The 14829-nt window shown below is 36.6% G+C and overlaps 1 protein-coding gene across 2 annotated transcripts in view; it reads left to right on the top strand.

Moving 5' to 3' along the window:
- The window catches only part of LOC136851247 (PC-esterase domain-containing protein 1B-like), a 157346-nt gene extending 142720 nt beyond the window's left edge, over positions 1-14626 (top strand). For both annotated transcript variants that reach the window (XM_067125204.1, XM_067125203.1), the window contains exon 5: positions 14487-14626. In XM_067125204.1, coding sequence (XP_066981305.1) covers positions 14487-14579 — 93 coding nt within the window. In that variant the 3' untranslated portion in view covers positions 14580-14626. The remainder of the gene's footprint in view (positions 1-14486) is intronic.
- The last annotated feature ends 203 nt before the right edge of the window (positions 14627-14829 follow it).

Below are 14829 nucleotides of genomic sequence, written 5' to 3'. Positions count from 1 at the left end.
TCTCACCAGGAGATTCCTCAAAAATCCATCAGCATCCCGCCGGTCCCAAGAAAGGGTCCTGGGATCTCTTCAGTTTGCCTCAGTGACAGACCTGCTCTTAAAAGCGAAATTAAAAGACATAAACAGAGTGTGGTGGAGTCGAGCCAATGTCAAGCTCAGAGACAAGGTCTCCTCCATTCCTCAAATCTTAAAGACAAGATTGCGACCTTGGACCTCGGTCAAGGGCCTGTCCAATACAGTTCCGCTTCAATTTCCCCCTCCGGCACTAGTTGTTCACACAGACGCTTCCCTAAGCGGCTGGGGGATATTCACCAAAACAAAAGTACAAGGAACGTGGTCCACAATGTTTCAGCAGTTCCATATAAATACCCTGGAAGCTATGGCGGTCTTTCTAACTCTGAAGAAAATCCGCCCCCAACCGGATTCATATCAGGTTGGTATTGGACAGCGCAGTGGTAGTTCATTGCATCAACAGGGCGGCTCCAAATCAGGCCGAGTAAACCAAGTAATGGCTGCTATCTTCTCCTGGCGAACAAGCACGGCTGGCACCTGTCAGCCACCCACCTAGCGGGGTGCGGGCGTGGTGGCGGATTCCCTGTCCAGGACTACTCCGTTGGAGACGGGTGGTCCCTGGACGTGGAATCTTTCAAATGGATTTGCCGCCGGGTTCCGGGCCTCCAAGTGGATCTGTTCGCAACGGAGAGCAACTTCAAGCTCCTGTTATGTGGCCCCAACCTGGACCCCTCAGGCGTTCGCCATAGACGCAATGACAGTAGATTGGAACAATTGGGAGAAGATTTATCTTTTCCCCCAATAAATTTACTGCTGAAAGTTTTACACAAACTCAGGACATTCAAAGGTCAATTAGCCTAGTAGCCCCTATTGGCCGAAGAGCAATTGGTTCCCTCTTCTTCAGGAACTGGGATTTGGAGTCTTCGGATTCCCAAGCCCATTCTGACTCAGACAGTACAAACCAAGACTGTGTCAGCTTCCTCAAGAATTCAGAATGCCCTAGTTTTATGGACTTTATAAAATTCGCAGCCCAAAAGGAGCAAACATTGACCCTGTCAACACTCTGTTTTAGAATCAGATAAAAGAGATTCTACTATTAGACAGTATGACTCAGCAGTCAAAAAATTAGCCTCCTTCCTAAAAGCATCTGAAGCCAAAATCATGACAGCTAATTTAGGAGTTTCCTTCTTTAGATCATTGTTTGAGAAAGGCCTTGCTCCGGCCACTATTACCACAATCAAGTCAGCATTAAAGAAAGTATTTCTTTCGGCTTTAAAATCGACCTTACAGATTCCTATTTTTCATCTATCCCCAGAGCATGCGCTCGTCTGAGACCAGTATCACGCCCACAGTCTGTTACGTGGTTTCTCAATGACGTCCTCAAGTTAGCATCAGAGATGGATAACTTTCATTGCTCTTATCAGGATCTGTTAAGGAAGACTTTATTTTTGATTAGCTTGGCTTCAGGTGCTAGAATCTCAGAGCTGTCGGCTCTCACTAGAGGTGATAATTATGTGAACTTCCTCCCGTCTGGAGAGGTCCTCCTTTCCCCTGACCCTAGATTTTTAGCTAAGAACGAAGACCCACAGGACAGGTGGTCTCCTTGGAAGGTGGTGCCCCTTCCTCAAGACCAGTCTTTATGTCCAGTTTATACACTTAAATCTTACCTTTTAAGAACTCCACAGAGTAAGTCGGGTCCTCTTTTTATCAGGGAGAAAGGTGGTACTCTTTCACTAAATGCTATAAGACAACAAATTCTGTATTTCATTAAACAAGCCAACCCAGATTCAGTTCCCAAGGTTCATGATATTCGAGCAGTTGCTACTTCCATTAATTACTTTCATAATATGGACTTTTCAGAAGTTATCTAAATTTACGGGTTGGAAATCACCTCTAGTGTTTAAACGCCACTATTTAAAATCGCTCGAAGCCCTGAAATTTTCTACCATAGCTGTGGGAAGTGTCATCTCCCCACCTTAATTAATCATATCCTTGTCCTTTCCTTTTCCCCCGCCCGCCTGCCTCATTTACTTTTCTGCTTATTCTCCTGGTTGATTATGCCTCACTGCCTGGCTCCTCATATTGATGTTTCTTGTACCTGTTGTTGGAAAAAGTGTAATCTGACATGCCATGATTGTTTTTCTTATGGGGTACTGGACAGTTTTTATTTGGCTCCACGTACCCCAGATATATATATATATGTTATTGCTCATTGATTTTGTCTCTTACGTGTTTAGCCTAAGTTTACGTGTATAGTTTTAAGGTTATATTTGCAGTTATTTTGTGCACATTTCATGTTTCACCTTGCTTTAAGTAATTTTAAGGTTTTTGGGGTTTTCTTCTCCGTCGTGCCGGGGACCTCCCCAGTGTTTTCATAGTATTAAGTTTTTAATGTGCCTTAAATTTAGTATGCCTTAGTCTTAGTATTCTTGCTCACAGAAGAGATTCCTTAATTAAAATTATTTTGGTAAAACTTTTGCCTTTTTCTTCAGATTACCCCCCATTTCTTTTTCCTGGTAGTTGCAGCCTTGGCATGATTCTCTATCACGATTTCACCGGCTGACACGGGACTGGACTCAGAAAAGGGATTTTGACAAAGGAAAAATCTATTTCTGAGGAAGGTCCCGTGTCACCCGTGACCCTCCCCTGAATCACCTAGTACTCCCCCCCTCTTGCACATGCCAAGTCTGGGGTTAGTGCTAGCATGGAATGAGGTGGGTGGCGCTGGTGTCGCCGTCCTGGCGGGTGTTTGGTGTGGGGCTGTAACGGCTCACCGCTCTGTTCGGGGTTTTGATAAGGAGAGATCTTTCGAGTAGGTTTCCGTGGTAGTGGTATTTCACTCACCCCTTCTTATACCGACGTCTTCCTAGAAGACGCTCGACTGGGGGTAGTAACCCCAGCTTTCCTGAAAGCTCTTTTTCTCTGGTATATCTAGCAGGTTATACCTAGAAATTCGTGCTGTAATGGAATTTCACCGGGTGACACGGGACCTTCCTCAGAAATAGATTTTCCTTTGTCAAAATCCCTTTATTAATGGAATTAATGAAATATTTGGGTCTTCATTATCAACTGACTATTTTTGAGATGGGAAAATAAATCGCTATATATTTTCTTATAATATACATGAATGTAATGGAAAAAATCAGGAAGTTTTTTTGAATCATGGCGATTGTCGAACCTCAAGTAGCTTTTTTGAGGTTCACTGTATTTTAAACAAACAAATATTTTTCCTCATCTTCTGTAGAGCTGAATATCAGCTGTCAGACGTGTCACCTTAACATGACAAGAAGGAATTGTTGCTGATTAGTGGTCAGGTTTCTTGTAACCTCTCTCTCTCTCTCTCTCTCTTGTTCGTAGTTAGTGCAACCTACATATTACCGTTTTCTGTCAGGATATGTCTTTACCTGTACAGTAGATAATAATTAAATTGATCTAATTTTATTACCTGTACCGTTTACAAACTGTAAATGCGTAAATCTAAAACTTGGAGACATAGAGCATTTCAGAACCAACAGAAAGAGACAGAATTAAAATTCTATTTTTATTGACGAGGTTGATAAGACTTCTAAAAATTAACTCAGTGGAATGGGAGAGAAAAATATAGTATATGTTAATCTTCACAAAATTTCTATATATTGGTATCTTAACCATTTATTTTTTTTTGTAAGGGTAATGTTATTTGCTAGGCTTTTAAAGAAATTACAGTAACTTTAATTTCACTTAAAACCAGCATTTAATAGGAATTTCCAATTTTGATATCTAACATAAGAAAATAAATGGTTCTCTCTCTCAGCTTGATATTTCAAGTAAGAAAGTCTCTCTCTCTCTCTCTCTCAAACAAATTTTCTCTGTTTTCATCTCTCTCTCTCTCTTCTTCTCTCTCTCTCTCTGTAATAATTGATAAATAATTTCACTGTTTTTAGGAGAACTTTATATCTCTCTCTCTCTTAATTGTTACTTAGAAATATTTCTCTGTAATAATTGATAAATAATTTCACTCTCTTAAGTGTTGGACAGCTCTCTCTCTCTCTCTCTCTCTCTCTCTCTCTCTCTTCTCTCTCTCAATCTCACCTCTCTCTCTCTGTACAACTTCTCTCCTCATAGTTAGCACTCAGCATTTTTACAACTTATTATTTCTCTGTATGTCTTTATAACTACAGTACTGTAGGATAGTTTAAATTCAGCTAACTTTTAAAGAAATTACAGTAACTTTAATTTCATTTAAAGTTAGTTTACTGCTAAATCTCCATCTTTTGATATCTAACTGTAAGAATAACTTTCTCTCTCTCTCTCATATGTTGTTCTCTCTGTCTCCGTAATAATTCATAAATAATTTGGATTGATATTTCAGAGGTAATGACAATATTCTCTCTCTCTCTCTCTCTCTCTCTCTCTCTCTCTCTCTCTCTCTCTCTGAAAACATGTTATTCTCTTAGTCTCTGAATTGTAATTTGATAAATAATTTCAACTGTCTCTAAAGTAATCATTTGGCCTCTCTCTCTCTCTCTCTCTCTCTCTCAATATTCTCTCTCTTTCTCTCTCTCTCTCTCTCTCTCTCTCTCTCTCTCTCTCTCTCTCTCATAGGTGATATTGTTGCTCACACATTTTTTCCAAGTTATTTTTCTGGAGGTCAGTCTTTATGATAAAACAGAGTAGATAGTTTAAATTGATCTAATTTTACCTGAGATATGTCTAGTGTAATTCACCAGTGTGGCAAATACGTTCTAAAACAAAGCATCTCATGATATTTACTAGTTGTATTAACTCAAAATAAAAAACACTGTTTGTTCATGAAAAGCATTTTCAGAACAAAGAGAAAAAATAGAATAAAAAGTTATACAAAAAAAGAGGTTGAAGACTTCATAAAAATAGATCGGTCAGAAGGGAGAGTATAGATGGTTTTGATCTTCCAACTCTCTATTTTTATGTCAAACATTTTTTCTTTGTTTAGGGTTAATGTATTAATCCTAGCTTTTAAATGAAATTTACAGTAACTTTAATTTCATTAAAAGTTTTAATAATTTTACTATGATTATGGTCATATTTAGCGTTTAAACTTTGGAAATAAGCATTTATTAGCATTTTCAGAGACCATTCCACTTTTAGCGAAAAATTCACCTTGATATCATTAATTTAGGGTTTTGGAACCTAAAAACTCATTTTCAGAGATTAAGTTCAGGGTATGATGACTGTAAACATAACATTTTAAAAAAGATCCATGAAAAGATGCATATTCATTATGTTGATGTGTGTATCTATGGTATTCATATGTGAATATAAAGTACAGTACTGTACAGAATTAGCTGATATTAATAATTACTGACCAAAAGTATATATATAAGTATAACTTATAGTGTAGGCTAGGCTACCTATATAGATGTATACAGTACATGGTGGAGTCAACTATTTTAGTGTAGGCAAGGCTATATTTTTAGATAGGTTTTCCAATAAACTTGATGGTTTTTGGAACCTCATAAAATGAGTAATTACTAATATCTGTATAAGCATTTTTCAGAGATTTTGTGTGTTTGAACTATCAAAATAGGCAGTTGTAAGTGTTTTTAGAAGGGTTTTAAGTATTCATGTATTTTAGCTTTTGGTGGGAAAAGTACGCATCCTGCAAATACTGTCAAACAGGGGAGATTTATGCTGCATAAGAAAAATTAAGTGTTTCTATATTAAATTTTCAACTGGGCTCAAAGCATGGATATCAGTTTCAACCATATCTTCAAGAAATGTACAGACTGGTATTGCTGGATAGATGATGTCATCTAAATTTTAGCACTAGGTACCTAGCAATTTGGGTCAGTAACTTTCATGAAAGTTATTTTTAAAAATCCATACAGTAAAAGGTCTTGGCTCAGAAAGGAGGTGCGTCCAACAACTTTCCCTCCATACTGTCTGGGATAGAACAGAGGATGATAGTGGAATTGATCTTTTTGAAATGTTGTTGAAGTAAGAGGAACCAATGCCTGTTTGGCCAGTTTGGGGCTATAAGTAAGCTGTTCCTATGAAGGTTAAGTTTATCAAAACCTTCAAAAATCTGGAACAGTGGATCAAAAAAAGATATCGTCCTCTATTCCTTGTTCCAGTCTTTCCAGGAAGGCATCTCTTGCTGTTGCTTGACTGTCCAAGTTCGGAGACACATGTTAGGAGTTTGTGATTCTCGTATGTGCATATAAAGCGAACTAAAGGTCCTTCTTCCGGTTGTGGAAGCATGTTGGCTATTGTTTGAAAATGGTCGTCCAACATCCACTCTTTTGAGGCTGTCATTTTCCTAATCCATTGAGTCTGTTATTATAATGGAGACCCCTTGTATGAAGTGAATTGCAGGCATGTGCCACTTCTTCTTGCACCATCCAGAGGATGGCTAGCATTATCATATTGAAAATAGGTGAACATGATCCGACCTCTTGATGTAGGATTTTGTAGTTATGTTGTTTTTTCCCTTCTGGAGCCACAGTGTTTTGCGAGACAAAAGACAGCCATCAACTCCAAAAGTTGATATTAGAATTACTCAAATCAGCTGATCTTTTCCGTCTCTCATAAAAGATCATTATAATGTCCTCCAAACCTGTCAGTGAGGCATTTGTTGTTGTGTCACTTTCGCACAGAAACAGAGGAGTCATGGTGACCTGTTTAGGATTTCCTTCCAGATCTAAGGCCAAAGTATCTCCCCAACTTTTAAAATCTTTTCATGAGGTCGGTCCTGCATCGTTTTTTTCTTGCATGTGATAGCCAGATTTTGTTCACATTTTTATTATTTTGCAATCTAAGCATTGGATCTATTGCTGATGCAAACTGCAGCAGGCCCATCTTATGTTCCTGCCATCTGAAACTCTGGGCTTTGCAAGGAACCTTTTGAGAACTTGCCTTATTCTGTTTTGAGTATGATGGGGAGATCACAGGCTCTTCTGTCACCGTGAAGAGTATCTCAACACAGTCCCAGCCACTGAAATTGTCTTCAAATCCCGTGATAAAATTTTTCAAATTTATTATAAAACCTTTTGACTGTAGTCGTTGACCATTTCTCTTTAAGTTTTCAAGCACTCTTTTTCTTACATTTACTTCAACCAGTTGTCTAGGTCAGGCTGTTAGTGGTATTTCTTTTTTTTGAGTGTTCTCGAATGAATACCATTGCTGATTTTGTAAAATATTCTTTAGGCAATGTTTAGTCAAAGGGCATGACTTTAGAATCTGTCAACGTGTCTTTCCATATCTAGAACATAGGAAGGGCAGGGGGAATGGCTATAGGGATGTGCCTGTATACAGCTTTCAGATCTTTGAAACTGTCAAGTCCTTTTTGGAATGATTTGATGTACTTGCAGGCAATGGTAATTATCCGAAACTTTTGGCAAACAATGTGCTTGTTCAATGTTGATTGGACAAGGATCACTCTTCTTTTGGAGGAATCCTTTTGAGGACACTGAAGAGATCGTTACTTGGTGGCGAATATATGCATGTTTCTCTATTGCCATTTTAACTGGACCTTTTGCACATATAAATAATGCTGTCCCCACAGGAAAATTCCATTGTCTGTGATGTCGTAAACCCCTGACCTCCAACCATATAATTCCTGTTGGTATCTGCCTCTTCCTATGCCTTCGCCTTTGATAGACATTCCAGGTGTTGCTTTTCCTTTTTCCCTATAAGATGGCTTTTGGACCTTGTAAAAAGGATATCCTTTCTGTCATTGTTGTTGTCCTTCATAGAATCGTCCCTTCTGACCTCCTACCTGTTTTTGAGGAAAACTGGAGGGGTGACTGAAGGCTTATATGGTTTTTACTGATCAAAGACAAGCCTTTTTTGGGTTGGGTAAAAGGAAATTATGGGTTATTTTGTTCCTCTGAATTTCCCCTCTCCAGAAAAGTGTTCACTGTACAACTCTGTTTCAGGCATGCTCGTTGAGTTGAGCCACAACAGACTCCTCAAACAGGTTCTTACAGAAGGGTTTAGAATGTAATAATGCAGTGACATTGAGAGTGATTTGATGTAGCCCTCCAGTGCTCCCATTGCCTTTATCCTCAAATTCTAGGAAGAAAAGAGTACTTCCCATAGGGTTCTCATAAGACTTTTGGCCTCTAAAGCAAAAATGATTGGTGATCTTCTGGAAGCCTTTTGGTGGCAACTTTTAGCAAGGTGTTAGAGGTTATAATACCAAAATAGTTTGAGCCTAGCATAAAATTCTAGTTTTCCATGCTAAAAGTCCCCTCTGAATCTTCTCATAGGGGTCCCAAAAAAAAAAAATAGCTAAATCTAAAAGGAGCTTTTGTTTTAAAAGGGAGTTGTAACCTTGTTCATTCCTTGGTGGAATTCTTGAAACTGGGATGACCCTGGCAGATGCTTTTAATTCTGCCATTGTCTCTTGTTTTTAGTCACTGACAAATTCTGAAAATCTGTCTTCACATGATTAATAATTTTGCAAAAGTGAAGGGACAGAAGGCTGAGGGTACTTGGTGAACAATTTGGGTCTTATTCTAAATGGAAGTAGAGATCGATTTTTTCGTTGACTTGGTTTTTGATTTGCCCATTCCTTGGTGGAATTTCCTGAAACTGGGATGACCAATAAGATGGTTTAAGTTCTCCCATTGTCAAGACTGTTTTTAGTCACTACAAATTCTGAAAATCTGTCTTCCGTGATTAATAATTTTGAAAGTGAAGAGACAGAAGGCTGGGGGCTACCTGGTGAGCAACTGGGTCTTATTCAGAATGGAAGTAGAGATCCATTTTCATTGACATGAAAAGGTATTTCTATAGCTTTTAATGCTATAGGGACAGATAAAAAACTGTTTCTGTTAGTGGTTTCTCCATGTCTGGTGAAGATGAGTACCAGGTGCCATTCTGTATTAGGGAATGCTGCCTTGTTTCTAAATAACATGTACAACTTCGATCAGAGTTATTTTCTCATTAATTACATATTTGCCATTGGGGAGAAATTTCAAATTGAGGCTTCTTCCCAAAGATTATCAATATCATCAGGGGTGAGTACTGGAGCCCTATTATGTTTTGATCTGAAGTTCTGTATTCAAAAGGCCATTTTGTTGTTTCAGTCGGACTTCTAACATTAGACCTTGTTTGGGTAGCATTTGTATCAAGAAATTTTTATTTTTGGTTACAGGATGTTGCTGCACTTTCACTTTGTTTGGGAAATACATGAAAGACTTACTTTATTTTTGACTAATCAACTTTATGTCCCTTATATATTGACGTTTTTGCAAAACAAGGGCATCTTTAATGGTACTCAGTTTCTGCCGAATTGATCAATTGCCACAAAATCTTATCCTTTTTGGGGCTTGTGCAATCTAAATGAGCCTCAGCAACTGAACTGTAACTGCCTGTTGATCAAGGGCAGAAGAAAGGTAAGTTACTGTAATTTTCCAAAAATTTAGTCATGGTTTCAGAGTTAGGTGGATCCTAGTACCTTTTTTGGGGAAGATCCTATTCAGCAGTGATAGCTGCATGGGGAATAGAATTCCTTCTGGAAGGTTTCTCCCTTGGCCAGCTAAATTATGTTCCATGGAGCCTTCTGGGTTCAACAGGGCCATTTCATTGGCAATGTCACCTCATATTCTTTAGTAAGAATGTCAGCCCCATTTTTAAAGATTCCTCTACTTCCTCTGTGGGAGGGTTAACGTTCAAGGTACTTGGGATTGTTGTTACTGGGTTTTGGCCCAAACATTGATGTTGTTCTGAGAAAGGGTTAAATATCTGCTGCCAGAGTTCTGCCAGAAAGATATAATCTCCCCCTTCCTCACCCCTACTGAACCCTAGGACCCATTGAGACTGCTTAATAGGAGCTGTTTGCCCATTTAAAACTTGCTGCCAGGAGCATACTACAAATTATGATGCCCACATCTGGCGACCAAGCATATTTTCATTGTTTTTTACAAGGACTATGCTCATGGCAGGTGGTATGGGCCATACCAACTGGTAAAAAAGTGAACCAAGCAATTTGCTACTGAACACTTGAACTCAGGATGCTGCCTAATGGTGTCCCTATAGTGATATAAAACAAGTTGTTATTAGAAGCTGGTTAGCATTGATTGTTTTTAATGAGGACACTTCTGTAGTTTCTCATATAGTTTCCATATTACAGGTTAACTTGTTTATAATTGGGCAGTTTGCAGTACATTTAATTAAATATCTATGTTGACTTAAACCCTCTAAGGTTTAGGTTAGTTTTTTCATTCCTGTATATGGCTGTATTACCTATACACTGTTTGTCCATTTGCAAAGTGGTTAAGTGAAATTTTTAATTCTAATTGTCATGCCATTCAGACTAACTGCTATGAACTAATTTGTTTAACTAACCCAAGCTACTGTTTTATTTAGCTTAGGTTAATACATATAATATAATCTACGTTAAGCTAAAAATAGAGGATTTCTTAGAAGGTTCTTGCTTAGCCTATTCTAGGCTTACTGCCTTTTTCTGGGCTTATTTAAAATAATCCTCTTAGAGTCTGGTTGGCCAAGACTACCCTTTTAGCTGATATTCAGCCATTGCTGTTTTAGGCTAATAGTAGGATATTCCTTAAAAGGGTTTCCTACTTAATCTGGTTAGGCTACTGCTTGTTCTAGGTTTATTGTCTGTAGGCCTTTAAGGATATAGACTACATAAGACCCTACTAGTATTACCCCTTACAGATATGCTTGGCCCAAGAGTAAAAAACTAGGTTATTTTATGGCCCTGGTACTGTTTATATACAATCCTAGGTTTCACATTTCTTTCTTGTTTGTATGCACAAGCAGAATTATTTAATCCAGATTATTATAGATCATTCTTAAATGTATAGGCTATATAAAAACAGAAATTTATGAATATGTAATTTTATAGTCAGTGTGCTATTTTTGTGTAACCCAGGTTGTTGTTTAAATCCAATCCTAGGATATTTGGTCTACAATATAAAACAAAACTCACTATGCCAGTGTAACCATTTCATAGCCAGGCTATAACCTCTAATCTAGGCCACTGCCTAGTTTGGATTATTCAATTCACACTTAAGGGTAAAGGGGTTACATAAAAAACATAATTACTTTTAAGTAGCCTGAATAAAGGTTACCATCTCATCCATCACAGATTGCTATTTCATCTAGTCCTAGGTTATTTGGTCTGAAGCCAACAGTTTTGTCAAAAATGGGATGTTCTGTAAAAAGTTATCACTTAAAAAGGTAATACCTAGGCTAGTCCTGGATTATTTTAGATCATGCTTAAGTGCACAGGCATGTAAAGGAAAAAATTTAGCTAACATAGCTTTATTGTTTGGCTATCGATTTATTTTGCCCAGATATTGTTATTATCTGAAACATTCTGCGCTGTAAGATAGGCCACTTAGGAACGTAATCCTAGGACTGAGGCTACAGACAACATTCACTATTTTAAATATATCCGACTGGACAAATGAATAATCACTAAAATTGCATCTGTTGTGTTGCGAGTGGGCGTTTAGTCTCGACTAGAAAAAAGTTTTTTTAAATATTCACGGAAAAATAGTTATAGAGCCTAGTTTTCGAAAGATTTTAAATCAATGCCTTGGGGATGCTGGGGTTCACGGATCACGCTGTTGTTTTGTTTACAAGCGTTACCCAGCTGCACATCTTTTCTTTCTTTCCATAAAAGCATCAGCAATGCATCTCTGAAATTCTTTGTCACTTTGTTTTAATTTTTGCACCTTTTATATTAGCTTATTACGTTTATAAATTTTTATATATGGAAATGTGTGCAATTTCAAATATAAAATACAGCAAAAAAAAAACAACCCATGGTTGTAGCTTTTATAAGTTTTGAAATATTTTCATATAAATATGATAAATGCCAAAATTTCAATTTTTCGGTCAAATTTGACTCAACCGAAATGGTCGAAAAACGCAATTGTAAGCTAAAACTCTTACATTCTAGTAATATTCAATCATTTACCTTAATTTTGTAACAAATTGGAAGTCTCTAGCATAATATTTCGATTTATGGTGAATTTTGAAAAAACTTTTTCCTTACATCCGCCTCAGCGGTAACTCTGCCGAAAATCTCAGAAATTCTTTCCTCACTTTGTCGTAATTTTTGCACCGTTTTATATTAGCCGTTACATAAAGTTTTATTTGTGAAAATGTGCGCAATTCTATGTAAAATACAACAAAAAACAACCCGTGTTTGTAGCTTTTACCAGTTTTGAAATATTTTCATATAAATCACAATGTGCCAAAATTTCAACCTTCAGTCAACTTTGACTTGACCGAAATGGTAAAAACGCAATTGTATAGCTAAAACTCTTACATTCTAGTAATATTCAATCATTTACCTTCATTTTGCAACAAATTGGAAGTCTCTAGCATGTATTTCGATTTATGGTGAATTTAAAAAAAACTTTTTCTTATGTTGTACACGCTGTAACTCGGCTGAAAATCTCAGAAATTCTTTCATCACTTTGTCGTAATGTTTGCAACGTTTTATATTAGCCGTTACATAAAGTTTTATATATGAAAATGTGCACAATTTCATGTAAATACAACAAAAATAACTGCTGGTTGTATCTTTTATCAGTTTTGAAATATTTTCATATAAATCATGATGTGCAAAATTTAAACCTTAGGTCAACTTTGACTCGATGGAAATGGTCGAAAAACGCTATTGTAAGCTAAAACTCTTACGTTCTAGTAATATTCAATCATTTACCTTCATTTTGCAACAAAGGAAGTCTCTAGCACAATATTTCGATTTATGGTGAATTTTTGAAAAAATTTTTTCTTATCTCCACCTAGTGACTGCTGAAAATCTCAGAATTTCTTTAGTAACCTTGTATAATTTATTCACCGTTTATATTAGGCCTTACATAAAGTGTTATACATGAAAATGTGCGCAATATCATGTAGAATACAACAAAAAATAACTCATGGTTGTAGCCATTTTTTATCAGTTTTGAAATATTTGATGTAAATTACGATAAATAGAAATAATTCGACCTTCGGTCAACTTCTAATATTCGACCGAAATGGTCAAAAACTGCAATTTTTTATTACACTTACAGTCTACTAATATTCAATCAATTACCGCCATTTTGCAATAAACGGGAAGTCCTTACAATATTTCGATTTATGGGTGAATTTTAGAAAAAGATTTTTATGTCATCACATTACGAAATTCATGCATCATTTTGTGATAATATTTTCTGTCTGTTCTTTGATTGTTTTACAATTTGTTATATACCAAAATCATCGCAATTTAGTGTACAATATAACAAAAAAAAAAAAAACTCGTTAGCTTTAACCGGTTTGCTCACAGCACAATTTGTATACAATTGTATATGAAATTTTTTCATGCTCTCATAATATATTCCAATATTTATATATGATAATGATATTTTTTTCCATTTATGATGGTTGCATACTAAACGTCAGGCAATGAAAAAAAAAGGAGCCAAAAATGAACTCTTAATCTTAAAACTAAGCATGCTGTTATTTTTTGAATAAAACTTTTTTCCCCTTTGGCCTAACTCCTAAGATACATCGACAGACACCTTTGTAAATAGAGGCTTGGACAGCAAGGATTAATCAAGTCTAAGCTATTCTCACTTACTGCCTAGATTATTGTAGACATCATATAATCTGAAAGGATTTTCTGTATTAGTTGTGGAAATTTCTTTTAGTTAAAACATTTAGTTAGAAACATTTAGTTATTTAAAACAATTTGCTTACAAAACAAAACTAGCAATCAACGAGCAGGGTCGGGTTCCGACTTTATAAACAATTTTTAAAACTAAAATTTTTAACTAGAAGTTAATATTAAGCACTTATCTTGCTATTTCTGATGTTTCCATGATCCTCGATAAGGAAATTGGAGAAAAAAAGTCTAATTTTTTCAGACTTCGCTATAGACCAGCAGAGAGTAATAGCTCCTTGGTCTTTAATGGCCTGGTTGTAAACAATAGGGCAGACACACATGCGCAGTAGTCACTTCTCTTTCTTGCAGGTTCTTTTGGCATTGGAAAAACTGGGTTAAGCTTCACTGAAGATAAGAGAAAGTGCCTTCTTATCTTTGAGTCCATTATATACTCCAGCACGTGTTATAATGTTAATCATTACGACACAGTACCTGGCCAAAAAGACCAACTAGAAGAGAATTCTTTGATATTAGTTTGGTCACCATGGAGCTTCGGTAGACCATGGAAGTAACTCCTTGAGGATGAAACAAGCGACTATGCTATAAAAAATGTAACTTTTTATGTATGAGTTTGGTGAAGAAAGGCCGTTGTGGCTTGTGAGAAGTGTAGGAACTTCTGAGTTGCCTTGGATGTTTTCACCACATTTAAAAGCCTGGCTGATCTGAAACAGCACTTTTCAACCTGTGGTGTTGTTTGTTATGAGAACTGGTATTCTGTAGGAAATGTAGACCTAATACAGTACAGTACTTTAAATACCTTGGTTCCATGCTGTATGACTTGTTTTAACCAGTTGGTCTTGGAGCTAGATTCATTTTCTTTCAGAAAGACAACATCTTGATGCGATACATATTTGTGACAAGAGCTTATAGTGAAAATGTGATTCAAGAGCTCAAAGATGTCAGAGAAAGGAAATAAGGTGGCACCAAAAATCATCTTGATGAACTCTTTTTTATGGGATTTAACAAGGTAAGTGTTGAGATTGATTAATTTTTTGATGCCCTTTATCTGTAGGAGTTACTGTAATAGTGTTGATAAATTAACTTTGTTGTTTAACTAATTTGCAACTTCGTTGCTACTCTGCATTCATATTCTTGACTTAATTTTTACAGTTTGGAAGAGATATATAGATGACAATTTTGTGTTGAGCAATTGTCCACCGTGGATA

This window comes from Macrobrachium rosenbergii, chromosome 23, assembly GCF_040412425.1.
Source record: "Macrobrachium rosenbergii isolate ZJJX-2024 chromosome 23, ASM4041242v1, whole genome shotgun sequence".
NCBI classification, from domain to species: domain Eukaryota; kingdom Metazoa; phylum Arthropoda; class Malacostraca; order Decapoda; family Palaemonidae; genus Macrobrachium; species Macrobrachium rosenbergii.
Note: the sequence above shows the minus strand (reverse complement) of the source record. Positions and strands in the feature narration are given on the sequence as shown.